The sequence below is a fragment of the Patagioenas fasciata genome, chromosome 19, assembly GCF_037038585.1.
Source record: "Patagioenas fasciata isolate bPatFas1 chromosome 19, bPatFas1.hap1, whole genome shotgun sequence".
Taxonomy (NCBI): domain Eukaryota; kingdom Metazoa; phylum Chordata; class Aves; order Columbiformes; family Columbidae; genus Patagioenas; species Patagioenas fasciata.
The window spans coordinates 13,571,999-13,590,114 of NC_092538.1; the positions used below are offsets into that span (position 1 = coordinate 13,571,999).

Below are 18,116 nucleotides of genomic sequence, written 5' to 3' on the forward strand. Positions count from 1 at the left end.
AGCAAAGGGGGGAATGATACAGGGAACTGACAATTAACTAATTAACACTTGACACTTAAGGAACTAACCCTACCCCACATCACTAAAGACACTTAGAGAGCTAACCCTTTAACCCACATCACTATTGCCTAGCCTTGCTTAACTCTGTGTAACTTATTGTACGAAAAACAGGACTTCACTGACGCCTTGCAAAGATCACAATCCTCGGGTGCATCCTTGGGTGAACTAGATTACAGAAACTTGGACACAGTTTTAACCAACTCAGCAGTCTGAGACCCAACCAACTCATCACACTGGACCAAAGGTGATCGGGTACAGAGAAGAGGACCCGGGGTCACGATCACTGCGCAGCTGCAACCAGGAGGAGCCGGAGACTCTGGAAATGGTCTCCTGAACTCATTGCAATAAGAACCGCCTTCTCGGGGACAGGTTATGAATATGTACAGGTGTTCCTAAAACTTCCGTGAATATGTAACGCTTTACTGCATTTAACCAAGCTCACAGCTACTGTAATTTTACACACGTATTAGGTGAAATGATTCCCCGTGTGTCCGGCATCGTACCTAAATACATACCTTCCTTATAACCTCAAGGGTTGTAAGGTCATTCCACGCCTCACCAACAGCAACAACAGAATCAACGTAAAGTCTGTGCAGCCATAAGGACACCAGGGAAGTATAGAAGAAGTTCCACGTATCCATTGAGACATCTAGATCTGGAATAAATAACAGATTTAGCGAAAGCAGATTCCTACAGGATGAATTCAGTGTAAGCACACAAGAAAAATAATCATACAGGTTCTGTTCTAAGGAAAGGCAGAAAATACTTTTGTGCTGTGCAAGTGCCTGAAAGTAAAGAGTCCTTGCAAAACGTTCGCTGGCCTTAGTTTTGCGCGGACCTGACACAGGCAGATCTCTGGAGCTAAAAAGCTCCATGTCAGGGGAGAAATCACTGCCACAGAGGCTGCTGCCGAACACAGCCCTTGCTTGTGTACATGAGACACCACACTGGTTACAACAACAGCTTCGACCCAGACTTTCAAGGCCAGACTAAAACCTGGAAACCTTCAAAGTACTTTTTCAGAATTCTATCATGTGGGTGACGGTTGGTTCAGAACAACCCACACTGTTCTGAACCAACTTAAAAATTCAGGGTACATAACGCTGCAGCCAGGAGTGCACCTGTGCAGTCACCGACACTACCTAGCTCAGAAAAAAAAAAAGCATTTAAGAGTTTAAATAAGGTTTGTTTGCAACACTGATGGACTGAGGAACGCAGATGACAGCCTCCTGCTGTTATCCACAGTCCTCTTGGATCTTGTTTCTGCAGACGTGAGACGAGCTCAGAAACCGAGCATTTCCAAGAGGCTGGAAGCTTTGCTAACTTATTTTTCCCCTGGGCTGTTACTAATGCTAAAAAAGCTTCTTTCCCCCTCACCCCTCCACAATTAATACTGAACCCCAAAAAAGAAAAGAGCCGAGGGGCTCCCAGGCCCGTTCAGCAGCTCATCCTGTGCCTCCAGCACGACTGGTTTATGTGGGCAGCCCACAGGGGTGGGTTTTACCCCTCCAGGGGGCTCCAGAAACCTGCAGCAGCCCAAGTACCCCACACCCTGTGCCCACCCCAGCACGCGCCATCCTGCACCCCCAGCCCATCCCTCCCGTGTTCACCCACCCCTCTAACCCCCCATACAAACCCCTCACACTGACCCCCACATCCCACACCCCAGTAACTGCCTCAGAACCACCCCCCCCAGTTATTACCCCTTCACATACCCCCAGATATCACCCCCCCCCCCACACACACACACATTTTCCCGCCCCGTGGTTATTACCCTTCCCCCCTCACACACACACACTCCCAGTTATTACCCCCACACACACACACTCTCCCCACCTCAACATCATTACACCCCCAGTTATCACCCCCCACCCTACAGCTATCACCCACCCCCCCATGGCTATTATTCACACACACAGTTATTGCCCCCTCCATAGTTATTACCCACACCCACCCCTCACAGCCCCCCCAGTTATTACCCCCACACACTTCTCCCCTCCCCACAATTATTGCCCCCAAGGGTTATTACTCTTCCCTCCCTCACACCCCCCGCCCCCCCAGCCCAGTTATTACCTTCACACACAGTTATTACCCCACACACACCCCTCCGGGGTTATCACTCACCCCGCCGCTATCAACCCCCCACACCCACCCTCCTCTCATGGTCATTACTCCGCCCCTCACACACACCCCTTCCCCCGCCCCGTTATTACCACTGGCCCTCAGAGTTATTTAGCCCAAACCCTACGGTCACCCCCCACAGTCCTCACAGGTTCACGTCCCTCACGGTTATTCCTCCCCCCATACACCGCAAGCTCCCCAGACCCCCGCCCCTTCCGGCCACCGTTTCCCGCCGGACGGTTCTTGCTGGCGCTCCTGGGGGCGGCGGCCACCAATGGGAAGGCAGCGTGAGGCGGCCCCTCGGCCGTGGCGCAGCGGCGGCCGCCGCCGTGTCCGTCTTCACCCCCACCAACCAGGGGGAAAGCGCCGGGAAGCGCTTCGGGATCGCCTGTTACCGCAACAAGGCCATGGGATGGCGCAGCGGAGCGTGAGTGCCGGCCCGGGGCCTGCCCGAGGGCGGGAGGGAGGCCGGCCGGCCGACCCGTGTGGGGCGCAGGCCCGTGTGGGGCGCAGGCCCGTGTGGGGCGCAGGCCCGTGTGGGGCGCAGGCCCGTGTGGGGCCCGGCTGGGGGGGGCTTGTGTGGACCTCCCTTGGACACTCTGAAGAGCAGAGGGGCCCTGCAGAGGGACCGGGACAAATTGCAGAGCTGGGCAATCACCAAGCACATGAAGTTCAACAAGAGCAAGTGCCGGATCCTGCACCTGAGCCAACCCCGGCTGTACAGACAGACTGGGGGACAAGGTGCTGGAGAGCAGCTCCATGGAGAGGGATCGGGGGTTCTGGTGGACGGCAAGTTGAACGTGAGCCACCGGTGTCCCTGGAGCCAAGAGGGCCCCGTGTCCTGGTGCACCCAGCACAGCACGGCCAGGCGGGCAGGGGGGGATTGTCCCGCTCTACTCTGCGCTGGGGCGGCCTCACCTGGAGCATCCACTGTGTGCAAGGCTGGGGACAAAGGAGACAAAGCTACTGCAGCGTGTCCAGAGGAGGCTGCGAAGCTGGTGAAGGTTTGGAGGGGAAGCCGGATGAGCAGCGGCTGAAGTCCCTGGGTTTGTTCAGCTGGAGCAGAGCAGACTGAGGGCAGAGCTCATGGGCTGCAGGTTCCTCAGCAGGAGCAGGAGGGGCAGGGCTGAGCTCTTCTCTGTGACAGTGACAGAGCCCGGGGAATGGCAGAAGATGTGCCAGGGAGGGTCAGTGGGACATGAGGAAAAGGTTCTTCACCCAGACGTGCTGGACACTGAACAGGCTCCCAGGGATGTGTCACGGCCCCAAGCCTGGCAGTGTTCAAGGAGAGACTGGACAATGTCCTCAGGCACACGAGGTGACCTGTGGGGTTTCCTGTGCAGGGACGGGAGTTGGACTCCGTGATCCTGGTGGCATTGGGGGAGCTGGGAAGGCCCCTTTCAAGCCAAACTATTCTGTGATCCGTGTAGGTGCCTTCCAAGTCAGCACATTCTGTGATTCTATGACCCAGTTTTGTGGGGCAGCCCCGTGTGGGCACCCAGCTGTGGCAGGGGAGAGGCCCAGGTGGGGCCTGGCTGTGGAGCCGGGGAGCTTTTGTGGTACGCGGCTCTCCAGCCCAGGAAGGTGGTGGGATCTGTGTGAATCCGGGTACGCGGAGCGCCCTTGGGCACAGGGCAGTGCCCTGCGCTTTCCTGGGGAGTTACATCTCAGGAGTAGAAGTTTCCAGGCTCGTTGGCAGCACAGGTTGTTCCTCCTTGCTAAAAACTCATGTTCTTTTTTATATTGTTGACTTCACAAATTTTCTAACCGTGCCCTAATCTCTAGGGAGAAAGATTTTGATGAGGTCCTGCAGACACACAGAGTGTTTGTCAACATTTTCAAAGGCCAGGTGGCAAAGAAAGATGATCTTGTTAAAGCATTTGTGACGGATGACCAAACAGAAATCTGTAAGATGGTAGGTTTCAACCACTTCGCGGTTAGCAGCTTTATAAAAGCTTGGAGAAGACTTTCCCCTCCAGGGCTGGTGACTCCAGCACTGCCCTGGGCAGCCTGTTCCAATGCCCCACAGCCCTTTGGGGAAGAAATTGTTCCAAGATCCAACCTCAGCCTCCCCTGGGGCAACTTGAGGCCGTTTCCTCTGCTCCTGGCGCTTGTTCCTGGGGAGCAGAGCCCGACCCCCCCTGGCTCCAAGCTCCTTTCAGGCAGTTCAGAGATCAGAAGGTCTCCCCTCAGCTCCTGTTCTCCAGCTGAACCCCCCCAGGTCCCTCAGCTGCTCCCATCACACTTGTGCTCCAAGTCTTGAATATTTTATATGTATTTAGCTGAAAAGAGTTCTGAATACTCTGTAGAATATACAGCTTTTATACACTGATGTCTGTGGACACAGAAAAAAAAAGAATTACCAGTGCTGAAGAGTTTCTCACCTAAGGTATATTTTTAAGGATGCAGGGGATGCAAAGGGGACAGTTGCTCACTTGGGGAAGTCCAATGAAATGTTAAGAACAGATCTAATTTCTTAGTCCTTCTTGGTAGGATATGAACTGTGGGCTTGTTGTGAATTCAAGGAAATCTGTGCATCTTTTTTTGTAGTTTTTCTGTGGTGAGTTTTTTCTTTGAAATCTCTCCGTGCTGTCTGTCATAATGACGTACATTATTAATACTGTTATTTTTTTATCCACTTCACATCTGACCAAACCATTCAAGCAATTGTTAAATTTAACAGAGTTACTAGATTTTTCACTCTGTAGTCAAACCCATGACATTTATTAACTGGGTTTTTTTAGTTATTTACTGTCCAGATTTTAACAGAAGGAGAGCTGCAGGTATCGGACAAAGAACGGCACACGCAGCTGGAGTAGATGTTTAGAGACATCGCGACCATTGTCGCTGACAAATGCGTGAATCCCAAAACAAAGAGGCCGTACACAGTGATCGTCATAGAAAGAGCCGTGAAGGACATTCACTACTCCGTCAAACCAAACAAGAGCACGAAGCAGCAGGTCTGTTTTCTTGCAAAATCGGTTTCAGGTCAGAGGTGGTGGCTTCAAGTGTAATTTCTCTGTTTGCAGCCACAGAGGGATCAGCAAAGCCCTGGGGGCTGAATTCTGCAGAGTGATTCTTCATCCAGCCGGTGGTTGAATGCTGGATGCAAACAGCTGCTGAAACTCGTGCAGTTTGTTTTCTAACAATTCAGGGAAGGGAGAAAGAAAGAAAGAAACTAATTAAAGCAGCAACAGTGATACGCCTGGAACAGAAAGAAAAGTTTTGTCCTTTAGTTTGATTGAGGTAATAAATCGGGCCTTGCATCTGAGCCACATGTTGGTTTGTAGTATAAGTGCTATTTAAGATTTCAGAGGGGTTTTTACAGCGTTGGAGGGATCACGAATAACAAGAACTCTGCCTTTCCTTGTTAATCTACCAAAGCAGCGTTCGAGCAAACTCCCTGCAGCGCTGACAAAAGTGTCAGAAGCTGATGCGAAGGATTTGAGGTTTTGGTCTGTGTGATGGTTTTCAAGCAGGTGTGTAAATGCTCTTTGTTTTTAACACCTTTGTAGGCACTGGAAGTGATCAGACAGTTAAAGGAGACCATGCAAATCAAACGTGCTCACATGAGGCTGCGATTTATTCTTCCAGCAAGGGAGGGGAAGAAACTGAAAGAGAAGCTCAAGGTGCTGATTAAAGTGATTGAGAATGAAGATTTCCACCAACAGTTAGAAATTGTAAGCGATAAAGCCTGGCAACTGTGTGGGGGTGTTATTTTTCTCTGCTAAAGTGGCTGAAGCATTTCAAAGGGTTTCCCCAGCTGTGCTTGGCAGAGAGCTAAAGCCAGATGCCTTTCTCTGATGTCTGCATCACCCAAGACACTTCACTTTTGGTTTTCCACCAAGCTGAGTGGTGCAGTCGATGCACTGGAGGGAAGGGGTGACATCCAGAGGGACCTGGACAGGCTGGGGGGTCCATGTGAATCTTGTGAAATTCATCCAGGCCAAGTGCGAGGTCCTGCACCTGGGTCAGGGCAATACCCAGTACCAGCACAGACTGGGGGAGGGAGGGAGGGTCAGACGGATGGGCAGCAACCCTGTGGAGAAGGGCTGGTGGGTAACAAAAGGGCCATAAGCTGGCAGTGTGCTCTTGCAGCCCAGAAAGCCAAGTGTGTCCTGGGCCACATCACCAGCAGGTGGAGGGAGGGGATGCTTCCCCCTCTGCTCTGCTCTCCTGGGGCCCCCCAGAGAACTGAGTCCAGCTCTGGGGTCCCCAGCGCAAGACAGACATGGACCCCAGGGGGTCTGTCCCTCTGTCACCAGTGCTGCCTCAGGCCCTCCAGCATTTTAGAACGATGCTAAAACCCAACCTGTGGCTGGCAATGCCAACCCAGGCGATGTGATGGTGAGTTTTGACCCACACATATATTAACCCTCCTAAAACCAACCTGGAAATGGCAGATGTTTGTGCCTCCTTGTGTGGAAGCAGCTCTGGCTGCCTCGTCCCACATCCCACCCTTGCAGCTCCAGGACAGACCCCATACTGGTGGCCCTGCCTGCATCTCCCGTCCCAGAACAGCCAAAGGAGCTGCTTGTTTTGGCCTCCAGCTGGCTGATTTAGCCTGGTTCCCTTTCTCCATGAGCGATAAAACCCGGTGCTGAGGCTCCGGTGTCAGTCCCAGCCTGTGCCTATCCTTCGTTGTGTGTCATTTCATGTGATTTTGATCACATCCTTGAAAACAAAAACAAACCTCCAACGCACTCAACCTCAGCCCTCCCAGGGCAGAGATATTTCCGCGTGGTGAACGCTCCCGTGCAAATTCTCCCATGTCCTATTTTAGGTTTCTCACCGGCAGCGGCTGCAGACAACTGCGCTGGAGCTCCTGTCAAGCCTTTGGCAGTGGTTGTTGTGGAAGGAATAAGGGTCTCTCAGGGCAGAAGAGGAAATCTCTCCTTTCCTTCCCTGGGCTGTGTCACCCCCCCCCACCTGCCACCTAATGAAACCCCAATGGCATCAGCCCTTTCCCTCCCCTGCATTTCTTAATTTATTCCTTACATTATTAATTTTCCTATATTGGAGGGCACCGTGCAACCTTTCTTTTTCCAGTGTTTGGGAATGTGTGTGCTCCCCTGCGCACTGGTGGCGTCACCATCATTGGAGGGGTTGGACAGATGCAGAGATGAGGTTCTCAGGGACATGGGTTAGTGCTAGGGGTGGGTTATGGTTGGATTCCATGATCTTGAGGGTCTCTTCCAGCCAAAATAATTCAATGATTTTATGACCTCCATCTTGGGGACGCCCCGACATGGGCTCTACTGCCCCATGGCCCCCATGGGGTGGGGACAGTGCCCTACTGTGCCCCATGCAGCTCCCCTGCCCAGTGCAGGCAGGCTGTCCCAGGCAGGGCTGTCCTGTGTGGCCCAGGGGTCACTTTGGCAGAGGGATGCTCCTGACCCTGCCACTGCCTTCCTGGTTGGTTGTATTTTGGTGTTTTCTTACTCTAGAAACCCAGGCATTGCCTCTGGTGTCTTCCCACTCGCTCCTGTACCTTTTTGCCACTTGTCACATCCATTTCCACGGGCGCCTCTCCCGGGCCAGGCTAAGACAGCGGCAGTCAGTCCGATTGCACCCAGTGTTGTCTCCCGGGCAGGAGCTCGCTGGTGGGGTGACGTCTTCTCCTCGCCTCACAGACATGGTGAGGAGTTGGGATGCGGTGTCTGAACACATTCAGGGAATGCTCATGATAAAGCAGTTGGCCTTTATCTTCTGCTCACAACTTAACAGTTTCAGGAGACCTGAAATTCCTGTGTTGCTGCATGTCGTTGCTCTTCCCCTCCTTTCAAGGCAGCTAAAGCATCTCAGTGTTCCCTTGCGTCTGGCAAACAGGCCACAGACCGGATTCTCCAAAAACTGAGATGGAAAAATGGAGTCCAGCTTTGTCAGAGAGAAGTCTTCAACATGTTTTGTGGCTTCTCTGTTGGCCAGAGTGCAAAGACCAGACCAAGACCCTGAAACAACTGGCACCAGGGGAGGTTTTAGGTGGGATATAGGGGACAATTTCTTCCTGAAAAGGGCTGTCGGGCATTGGAACAGGCTGCCCATGGCAGTGGTGGAGTCACCATCCCTGTGTGTCCCTTGGGACAGCCATGTCATAGAATCACAGACTCATTTTGGTTGGGAAAGACCCTCAAGATCATTGAGTCCAACCGTTAACCCAGCCCTGGCACTAACCCACGTCCCTGAGAACCTCATCTCCGTCTGTCCAACCCTCCAGGGATGGTGACCCCACCACTGCCCTGGGCAGCCTGTTCCAATGCCTGACAGCCGTTTGGGGAAGAAATTGTTCCCCAGATCCAACCTCAACTTCCCCCGGCGCAACTTGAGGCCATTTCTGTTTGTCTTATCGCTTGTTACGCTTAGGGTGGTGAGAGCCTGGCCCAGGTTGGCCAGAGAGGTGGTGGATGCCCCGTCCCTGGAGACATCCCAGGCCAGGCTGGACGGGGCTCTGAGCAACCTCAGCTGGTGACGATGTCCCTACTCATGGCAGGGGGTGTGGTGGGTTGCAACTTGGGCAGCTTTTGCAACGGATTTGTGGTGTCTCTGCACCCCTGTGCAGTTGTATGGATGTGACTGTGCTTGGCTGCAGGATGCTGGAGGAGGAGCTGAGGGCAAAACGGCAGTCCGAAGAGGCCCGGCGAGACCGGTCGCGAGCCCAGCTGCTGAAGAACGAGGAGCTTCTCCTTGAATTTGAAAACAGAATCGACCGCCTCCTCTTCCATCTGCATGGCATCACCGTGCCTGGCCAGGTATTCACCCCAAGTGGCTCATTTTGCCCACCAAGGTGGTTCTCTCCGTCTCCAGGATGACTCTCTCCTGTCCCGGGGGGTGGAGGAGAAGCTCCAGTACCTGGGCCAGAAGCTGCAGTACCTGGCACAGCGGGCGGCCCACCTGCCCCCTGAGTGCAAGATCCTGGATAAGAGCAACGAGATACGTGGGATGTCCATCCCTGCTGGGGTCTTCGGGGACCCGCAGCAGGCTCCTCCTGATGGCCCATCCCAAGTGTCCCCCAGGGGGACATCAAGGGCATCCCTTGGGTTGTAACACCCACCTCCCCTTCAGCAATTAACCCAGAGTGTCTTTCACAGATTTTTGTGAAGGCCAGGGATTTTCTGGAGAAAAAAATGTCGAGTGATCCTCAGAACGTGGTGGTTTCCTTTGAGGAGAGAGACAGCAGCGATGACGGTAGGAGAGCTTAGCGGGGACGTGTCCCACGGCGACTGTCCCTGCCCCTGCCTGTTGGGATTTGTGACCATCCTCGCCTGTCTCTCCCTGTCCCAGCAGAGCCCAGCCCATGAGTTCTCTCCAGACCTTGGGGCTGTCTCCAAGGCTTTGAGCATGGGTGGTGCTTTTAGGTGGGGATGTGGGAGCATGAAGGCAGCTGGCGGGGTGGTGAGCATCGAACCACAGAAGGAACAAGAAAAGATGCTGTGGGGCAAGGAGGGAGAGCCTTGTCTTCGAAATCACCTGGTTGTGAAGAACAACCAGTGCTGGGGTCTGTCTGTGGCCTCTTCCCATTGGATACTCTTGGAGGAGCCACTGAGTTTCTGAGCTTGCCACCTGTTTTGAATGAAGCTGGAGCTGCATCCAGCACCGCGTGGCTCCAGACCTTTCTGGGAAGCCCCAGCAGCTGGGGATGGGCCACAGCAGCGGCACTGCCAGGCCCTGCAGGTCAGCCTGGGATGCTGGGCAGGAAGAGCCAGGGCTTGGCAGGAAAGCTCCCTGTGATGTCACCAGCCCTCCAAAACGTGCTGGCTCTCCCTGGTGACATGGGCACAGCAGAAGTGGCCCTGCAGACCCTCCCCAGCCCGTTTCTCTCTGTTCCCTCCTCCAGAATCCTCTAAATCTGATGACGAAGATGACGAGCACGTCCCCACCCGGGAAGACATCAAGAGGGAGGGGCAGCTGCTGATCCAAAGCAAGAAGAAAGCCAGCGTGTCACGGAATGCACCCCGAGATTAGTTTAAGGGACAAGAGGGTCCAAAACAACTTTTATTAAACCGGTGAGAAACAGGGTTTTAGAACTCCAAAAGTGACTTAAATATAGGTTCGGGTATCAGTTGAGGAAAATTATGAAGGGGCAGCAACTAGTACAACAGGAGGTCCACAGTGTGCATGCACGTGGCTTCACCCAAAACAATGCCGGAACCGCCCCTGAGGCCCAGAGGAGTACACGCTTGCCTGAACACGGTGCGGGATTATTCTTAAAGGGATATAGGTACTCGTAGTGAGTACGGAAAGTGTACGCTCGCGATTCCGCGAGGGTAAATTTATAATACACTCGCAATCCTGCGAGGGTTAATTTACTTACACGTGCAAATGTGCACGGAATACTACACGTGCTTATATGGAAGCACGGGAGGAAAATACACTCGCGATTATGCGAGGAAATAATTTTATACGTGTGCCAATGTGCACAGAAGGTTACTCGTGCATATGTGCACGGAAAGTATAAATACACTCGCGCTTATGCGAGCAAATAATTTTATACATGCTTATATTAAGCACGGGAAGTTACAGGTGCAAATGTGCACGGAAAGTATAAATATACTCGCAATCCTGCGAGCCGTTTTACTCACACCCGTGGCGGCAAGGCAAGCGGAGTCTCCATCCCGGGGAGGAGGGCTCTCGGCGGCAGCATCTCGCTCGTGCTCCGAGAGACCCGCGACAATGGGCGGAGTCTCGACGAGAGTCCCGTTTTTTATAGGCTGATCAGACCTGACTCTAGGCATTCTAGAAGCTTCTCTGCACCCCCACACCGGTTGTGGGGTGCCCCTGAAGCCTCCAAACATCCCCCACACTGGCCGCGGGCACCCAGCGGCTCACTGGCGCCTCGGCACTCCCGTCTCCTAATGACCCTGAGCCCTTCTCTCTGTCAGCCTCTTCCCGAATGTTCTGCAGGGTACGCTAAATTAGGCTTTTACACATATCTGTGGAACAGTTTTTTTCTACAAAGACTACATACAGGTTGCATTGTTTAATGGCAGCATGTACTAATATTATATGCTCAGGTTTCACAGCCACTGATAACATATCCATTTAGACCAGTTTGATTAACAAATATATCGTTAAGTCTATTACAGTCTCTAACCCCAGGAAAAATACACCCACGTGTTTAGTGAGAAATTATATTACGGATATACGCTTGCCTGAATCTGGCAAGGAATTATTCAAGAAAATCCACGGGTTTATAATGAGGAAAACACCTGCCCAAGCGGCGAGGAATTGTTTAATACACTCGCTGATCTGGTGAGGAAATAGCTCAGTTCTACCTAGTAAGTTATCGCTCACCCCAGCGAGGCGACGAGGCTGACCCAATCCCGGGAGGCTACTTTAGGTGGCGATCCTGCCTAAGGGGAGGCTTCAGGCAGACAGACCCGCAGCTCCGAGAAGACCACAAACGGCCATTCAACGGGACCCCGTTTATATCCGTGTCAGATCTGACTGTGGGCGGTCTAGAAGCTTCACGTCTTCTCTGCACGCCCCTACTGTGGCAGGGCAGCCGCGCTCCCCGCTGCAGACACGTTGGGTGAGAGAGGCAGGAAGAAGCGGGGAAGGGTAGAAGGAAGCCCATCGGCGCTTGCAGCCCTGTGTCCCCATGTGGGGACATGGCAGGGGCGGCCTGGGGAAACCCCTCCCACTCAGGAGACAGTGGGGTGGGGGCAGCTCCCAGAAACCCCTGCCCACTGCAGAGCCCCTGGCAGGGCCTGGGGGGCAGGTGTGTGCAGCCCCTCTGTGACACGGTCCGAGGTCACAGTGGGACAGCCAGACGTCACAGTGGTGACAGTCCCCCTTTCCCTGTCGTGACCAGCATCTGCCCCACTCACCCCGGTGAGGCCGAGTCGACTCCAAGTGCTGAGAGCTGCTCTCGCCACCGCTCTGCTCTGGAGTAGCTGCTCTGCAGTGAGGAGGAGAAGGTGGAGAGAGGGAGCACGACAGCACCAAGGAGTGTGAAAGGTGGAGAAGGAGAAGGAGGAGGAGGAGGAAGAGGAGAAGGAGGAGGAGGAGGAGAAGAGAAAAAGAAGGAGGAGGAGGAGGAGAAGAAGGAGGAGGAGAAGGAGGAGAAGAGAAAAAGAAGGAGGAGAAGAAGGAGAAGAAGGAGGAGGACAAGGAGGAGGACAAGGAGAAGCAGTAAAGCCATTGTCCAGCCACTTGCTGCTGTTGTTGACTTGAAGCAGCAGTGGAACTAAGATGGCAAGACAGCTCTTCTTGCAGCCTCACCTGAGCCCAACTATTGAGAAGCTCGAGCGTTATGGTAAGGCCTTCAGGCCCAATTTCACATGTGTGTCTGGGTCAAGGACATCTCTGAAATCAGGATGGAAACCCGAGGACTGTGGGGGGTGGTTGCTCAGGAGTGGTGACTGCAAGGAGGGACCTGCTTGACCATCCCAAAGGGCTGAGGGGCTGATGTGGCAGCCAGGGCTCCTGGTTCCCTTCCTGACGTGGCCCCTGCCTTCCTGGGGCAGCCCAGGCAGAAACCCCTGACCCCAAAGGGCTGCCCTTGCCTGGCGCTGGGCATTACCCACGCTGAGCTCATGTCTGAATGGAAGAGCTGAAGGTGCTCGTGGGCCACGTGGGCTCTGTGTGTTCAGAGATGTGACCCGGCAAAACTGGCCCCTGCTGGGGAGACACCAGGGCCTGCCCTGAGCCTCCGAGAGCCGCGTGGAGCACAGCCCCGTGCCCCCGCGGGCATGGCAAAGCACTGCCGGCTTCCCGTGGGAGTGGGTCACACCCTGGAGAGCTGCACCTGCAAGGAAAGGAGCCCCTTGGAGGCAGCATGAGGTGTCCTTTGGTTCTTGCCGGGCTGGAGAGAGACCACCTGAAATGCCTGAGTGAAAGATGCATCGCTCCTTGGACAGGAGTGGGCCGAATGGTCTTGAGCTTGCTGCCTCAGAGCATGACAGGTCTTTCCCTTGTTTTTCCAGAGTTCGCTAAGATTTGGGCCAGCACATCGTATCACCTCAGCCTGCAGCTGGCTCTCCACCAGGTGGGCCTTACCTCCTTCTCCCCTCACACCCTGATGAACGCTGATCAAGTCCTGACAGCCCTTTGCCATGGGGTGCAGCTGTTCTTCCCCTGCGTTGAAAGCGGGAGCAACGCCCCAGCACGACACTGCAATGCACACAGTGACATGGACACCTTCTCTGTCCATTCAGATGTACAAGAAGGTCCCCCCGTCAGAGTTGCATGTGAAAACCTGGAAGCCTGGGACACATCTGGATTTATTCCAAGCGTGGGAACCCCCTGCCTTCTATCTGATTGAGCCAGAGGGTGTTTGTCAGCTTTCCCTCACCTATTTGGTTCTTCGTAGCTGAAGGGGGGTGAGAGGGAAAAGCGCAGCCCCTGTTTGTGTTCTCCCAAGGAGCCCATCTTGCTCCTTTGTGCCTCAGGCCAGGGCAGGGCACTAAACGCCATCAGCCTCCTCTGACAAGTCACCCGTCTGCCCCTCCAAGACTTCTTCCCATCCGCCATCTCCTCTGTTCCAGGCTGTCCGCATTCCCGGAATCGGGACTTTTGCGGTTGTCAGAAAGCGAGTAGCCCTCAGCGAGCAGGATCTGGTGATCGTGGAGAGACCCGTGTTTCGACCTGACAAGGCTGTTGTGCAGGACCATGAGCTCCGCTATGGTTGCAAAGACTTCCCTGGTAAGCAGCGTGAAAGCGGCGCTGGCCCTTGAGCAGGGTGGGAAGGGGTGCTGTGCTCCCCAGAGGTGACTGAGGGGAGTACCAGCCACCCACCGCGGTCCTGCCAAGAGCTTCACTCGACAAAACCAGCCGGCTGTGAAAGGACCCTGCCTAGCTGTTTGTTTTAAAGAATCACCAGAGGACAATACAGCTAAGAGCGCACTCTCTTTGTCCTGCTTCAACAACAGGTTCCCTCACAGCTTCCTTGGTGTGGTGTCTTCTGGTTCCGTGATGCTTCAACTCTTGCTCCCCCTTTCCGCTGCACTAGACCTCCTCCAGGCAAATGCCGGGGCTCTTCCCAGCTCCCTCAGCCTCCTTGCACAGGGGAAAAGCAGGGGAAACCCAGGGGGGTAAGACGGTTCCTTCCAAAAGCCAGTGACGGCGACACCTGCGCCTTCTAGTCACTACTGCCTTTGGGGCAGCTGTTGTGGGACCCTGGGGAGCACCCAGAGCTTGGGGCTGTGTTTGGGGTGCGTTTCTCTCTAAAGACAAAGACAGCACCGAGTGTGGGCTGGCACCCTCCAGCTTGCCCTGGGACCTGGTGCCTATCTCCCCACTTTGTCCCGCAGTCACTCTTCTTCCCACCAAGTGCCTAAGACTCTTTGTTTCCCTTTCTGTATCAGAGAAGCCACAGCTGTCTGCTCCGCACCTCACTGTCCACTTTAAGAGGAAGGGACAAGCCGAGCGTCTCCTCAGAGGCGCTGGCCCAGCCAGGCAGCCCAGTACCAAAGTGTTGCCTGAGGGCCTGGAGGCTGCAGACCTTTGATTGTAGCCTGCCCAGCAGGTCTGCAAGCTCATGTGTTCCTCTTCTCTTGTCTTTCAGGCCATCAAGATTTCGAACAACTGCCGTATGCTGAGATAGCCTCAGAGAACGCTGTCTCTGAGGGCACCGTGCAGCTCTACATGGAAAGGACCACGCACCTTTTCCATGCCTACCTAGAGAACAGGAAGAACGTTGCCATCATCTGGAGGGACGTGGGCATGCTGATTGCCGAGGGAAAAGAGATAAAAAAGAGATTTTACTTACACTTTTTGGAAAGGCTGAATGGCACTGGCAAGATGCTGCAAGCTCTTCTCGAGGTAGGATTTTCACTTTCCCAGCCCCACTCCTGCTGCTTCTGAAATGCTTTCTGGGGGCTGCTTTCCCCTGGCCGACCATGCCTTGTTCAGTCACCTGGGCTCCTGGAGCTCTAGAGCACAGCAGGCTCTCTGCAGAGCACCTCCCTGGCGTGCAATGGCCTGGCTTTGCAAGAGCCACCCCCAGAGGAGCTGCACTTTGCGAGAAAAGGCCGGCGTTGATGGCGGGGAGCGCTGCGTGCCCCACTCTGGGGGCCGGGAGCAGAGGCACAGGCAGAGCAAGGCTTGCTGAGCCCAGAGCCCTTGGGCGGCTCTGGCTCTTTGCTGGCGCTGGGCTGAGGCGGAGCGAGCAGCCGGCCCTTCCCAGTGTCCGCTCCTCCCGTCATCCGTCTCTGTCCTCGTTGCAGATGCCGGAGATGAGGGACTCAGTCATCTCACGCCATGACACCGCTGCTTCCCAGACCTCCTCTGGACGTGTTATCGTCCTGCCATGGTATGTTTGACTTCACTTGGAGGAACGTGGGACAGTGGCACGGCTTATGCATCTGTCCTACTGTGGAGCTAGAGACGCATTTAGGCAACATTTCCCACTACGTTTCTCCTGCTCCTTTTCTTTCCTCTGTGGGAGAGACTGCTCTTAGGTCCGGAAACGTTAATCTGCAAGGCTCTACAGGAACTTGGAGGGCAAGATCAGAATTCAAAAGGGTGTTAGAAAATCAGAGCACTAGATAATATTCTGCTCTCCATGTGCACTGTGAGCAGGATCATTTCCCCAGAAGCAGCAAGGGGGTTTTGTGGGAGGACGACCATTCTCACGGGAAGGATGGAAAAAAGCGGGCACAGGCTGACGGGGTCTCACCTAGCCCTCCCGGCACTGGAGTTTCTACTGCAGCCCTCCGGGTTGGGCTGCCTTGGGAAACAATGTGGTGTCCTTTCTTCAGCCTGGTACCTTCTTGCTCTTCAGGTGCCAACTTGAGACCGTGCCTAAGATGCCAACGCTGATAGACCTGACGGGACGTGTGCAGGGAAAAGGTGATGGCAGTGGAAAGAAAGGTCGGGGACCAGTGGGTTGCTGGCAGGGGGCTGCAGGGTTTCCTTCCACGGCACATGGAGGGGATCAGAACTGAGGTTACCCCAGGAGGCCTGGAAGAGGGAGAGGCTCCTCCTGTGACTCTCTGGACCCATCATGGTAATGCTCCGGTGCCCCATCATGGGACAAGGTCTCAGGACAGTCCTGCACCACAAAGGGCCTCTTGGACTGCTGAAGGACACCTTTCCAGTGGCCTCCACTCCCTGCTTGGGCTGCAAACAGTGCAAAGCTCTAAGCCTGCTTCTTTCCATCATGTGCTCAGATGTCTCAGAGGCAATGCCTGTGGTGTGAACCTGCTCCAGCAGCAAATGTGTGTACACAGGACCAATGCAGAAATCCCAGAGCTGGGTTCCCTTGAGCAAAATGATTCCCCTTCCCAGAATGACTCCCGGAGACCACCGGCTCTGCCAGGGAACCCCCTGTTTCAGCACAAGGATGAGAGAAAGCCATCCAGATAGTTTTCCCCAGGGAACCCCAGGGAATAATAGTGCACTGTAGGCACGAGGAGCTGGACCAGAAAAACAGTGTCAGAAAAGGCCTAAGACCTCCCAGGAAACATGGCTTTCCCCCAAAGGGATGAAAAGGACCACCTTCCCCAGTGTTACCACAGCCCTGAGCAGACCCGCACGTCACTCTCCTTGGAACTGGCACACAAGTGGCACCCGGTTCCCAGAACAACACCGAGATGCTGTTCTGAAGAACCGTCTCCTTTCCCCTTTCTAGAGGATGCTGCCGAGAAGCGCCTCCTCCGTCGAACCAGGCTTCCTCCAAATCGGTTACCTGCACCGACTGTGAAGCCGGAGCAGGGTCAGAAAGCTGAGGGGAGTGAGCCTCGCGCCAGGTGAGACACTCGCATAAATGGGTGAGCGTGACCCCCTGCTCCGGCCTCTGTGGGAGCGAGACGTTTCTCCTGGAAACACCCCAAGTGCGCTTTTCCCACGTCCCACTAACTCATGGTTTCTTGCTCATGGCAGTGTCTTGTAGCTTCTTGGCAGACTCTGCTGGCACCACTATTTCTTTCTTCCCTTCCGATGTGCAGAACTCTTGAGTAGCCAAGTGCAAAGGCTGATTCCAGGAGCAGAAGGTCATTTTGGCTTTCCCTTCAGGTTGAAATGAGCCTGGCCTTTCTGTTTGCTGAGAACAGAGTTCTGCAGTTAGTTACTGCAGAGGATTGCCCTGAGCAACCAGGAGCCTCTTCTACGCTGACGCCTGTCTTACGCAGAGCCCAGTGGCAGGATGGCCCTTCTCGTGGGGTCGTGTCCTCCTCCCTTTGACACTGTGTCCCCAGCGCCCAACCTGCCCGTACAGGGCGTAGCGCTATCTCCGGGCACAGGACCCTGTTCCTCTGGTTGCTCCAGCAAGAGAGGGCCGAGACCTGGGCATCCTGAGTTGCAGGGGGGCTGTTGGGCCCATCCGAGGCTGACAGCTTGGGGTCTTCTCTGTGCCTGGGGACTTGATCACAAGGATGCGAGCAGAGCACGTTCTGCTGCAGAAGCAGGTGCGCCACCTGGAAGCACAGGATGCAGAACCAGCTCCTCCTGCGCTCCTGCCAACACGCCCTGTTGTGTCTTTGCAGGCAGCTACCGGTCATCCAGAGGAGCTGCTTGAAGGAAAAGGAGGAGAAAGGAAAGCTACCGCCTCTGCTTGCACCCAGAGAAGTGGACTTCATAGCCAGAGCCATTGAGAGGAGAGAAAAGGTACCCGACACCGGATGCTGCAGGAGCACATCCTACTGGACTGTAGAGCAGCGTTGCTCCACACGTGCCAGTGCTCACAAGATTCTTCACTGGGTGTTCACGGGACCACTGACCAGTTGCTTTGGTGTTTGCTTGAAGGGAGGCGGGTCACTGTCAGTTGAGAATATACTTGTCACTTCCAGTAGCCTGGAAACACCCCCAGAGCCCTCACTTGAGGCCGTTTCTGTCGGCCAGGTGACTGCAGGGCTTGTCTGGGCTCGCCAGCTGCCGGCTGGTTTGTAGCCCGGTGGTGGCTTATCTCCCTGGTCATTCCAGACGGGCTCCTCGGTGGAGCCTGCGGGAACCTGGGAGCAAACCAGTGTGGACAGCAAGGCAGAAGAGAAGGGAGG

At 54.6% G+C, this 18,116-nt stretch overlaps 1 protein-coding gene across 2 annotated transcripts; it reads left to right on the forward strand.

Annotated features, from left to right (window-relative positions):
- The first annotated feature begins 5,699 nt into the window (after positions 1-5,699).
- On the forward strand, positions 5,700-17,721 carry LOC139829450 (coiled-coil domain-containing protein 81-like). 2 transcript variants are annotated; one of them, XM_071816996.1, is made up of 11 exons: positions 5,700-5,861; positions 8,771-8,930; positions 9,270-9,366; positions 10,016-10,184; positions 11,993-12,436; positions 13,107-13,168; positions 13,668-13,824; positions 14,687-14,943; positions 15,348-15,433; positions 15,905-16,871; positions 17,607-17,721. In XM_071816996.1, the coding sequence occupies exons 5-10, from the start codon at positions 12,373-12,375 to the stop codon at positions 16,065-16,067; spliced, it is 789 nt and encodes a 262-aa protein (XP_071673097.1). In that variant the 5' UTR covers positions 5,700-5,861; positions 8,771-8,930; positions 9,270-9,366; positions 10,016-10,184; positions 11,993-12,372; the 3' UTR covers positions 16,068-16,871; positions 17,607-17,721. The 2 variants fall into 2 exon arrangements, with proteins under 2 accessions (XP_071673097.1, XP_071673098.1); XM_071816997.1 differs by lacking the exon at positions 9,270-9,366.
- The last annotated feature ends 395 nt before the right edge of the window (positions 17,722-18,116 follow it).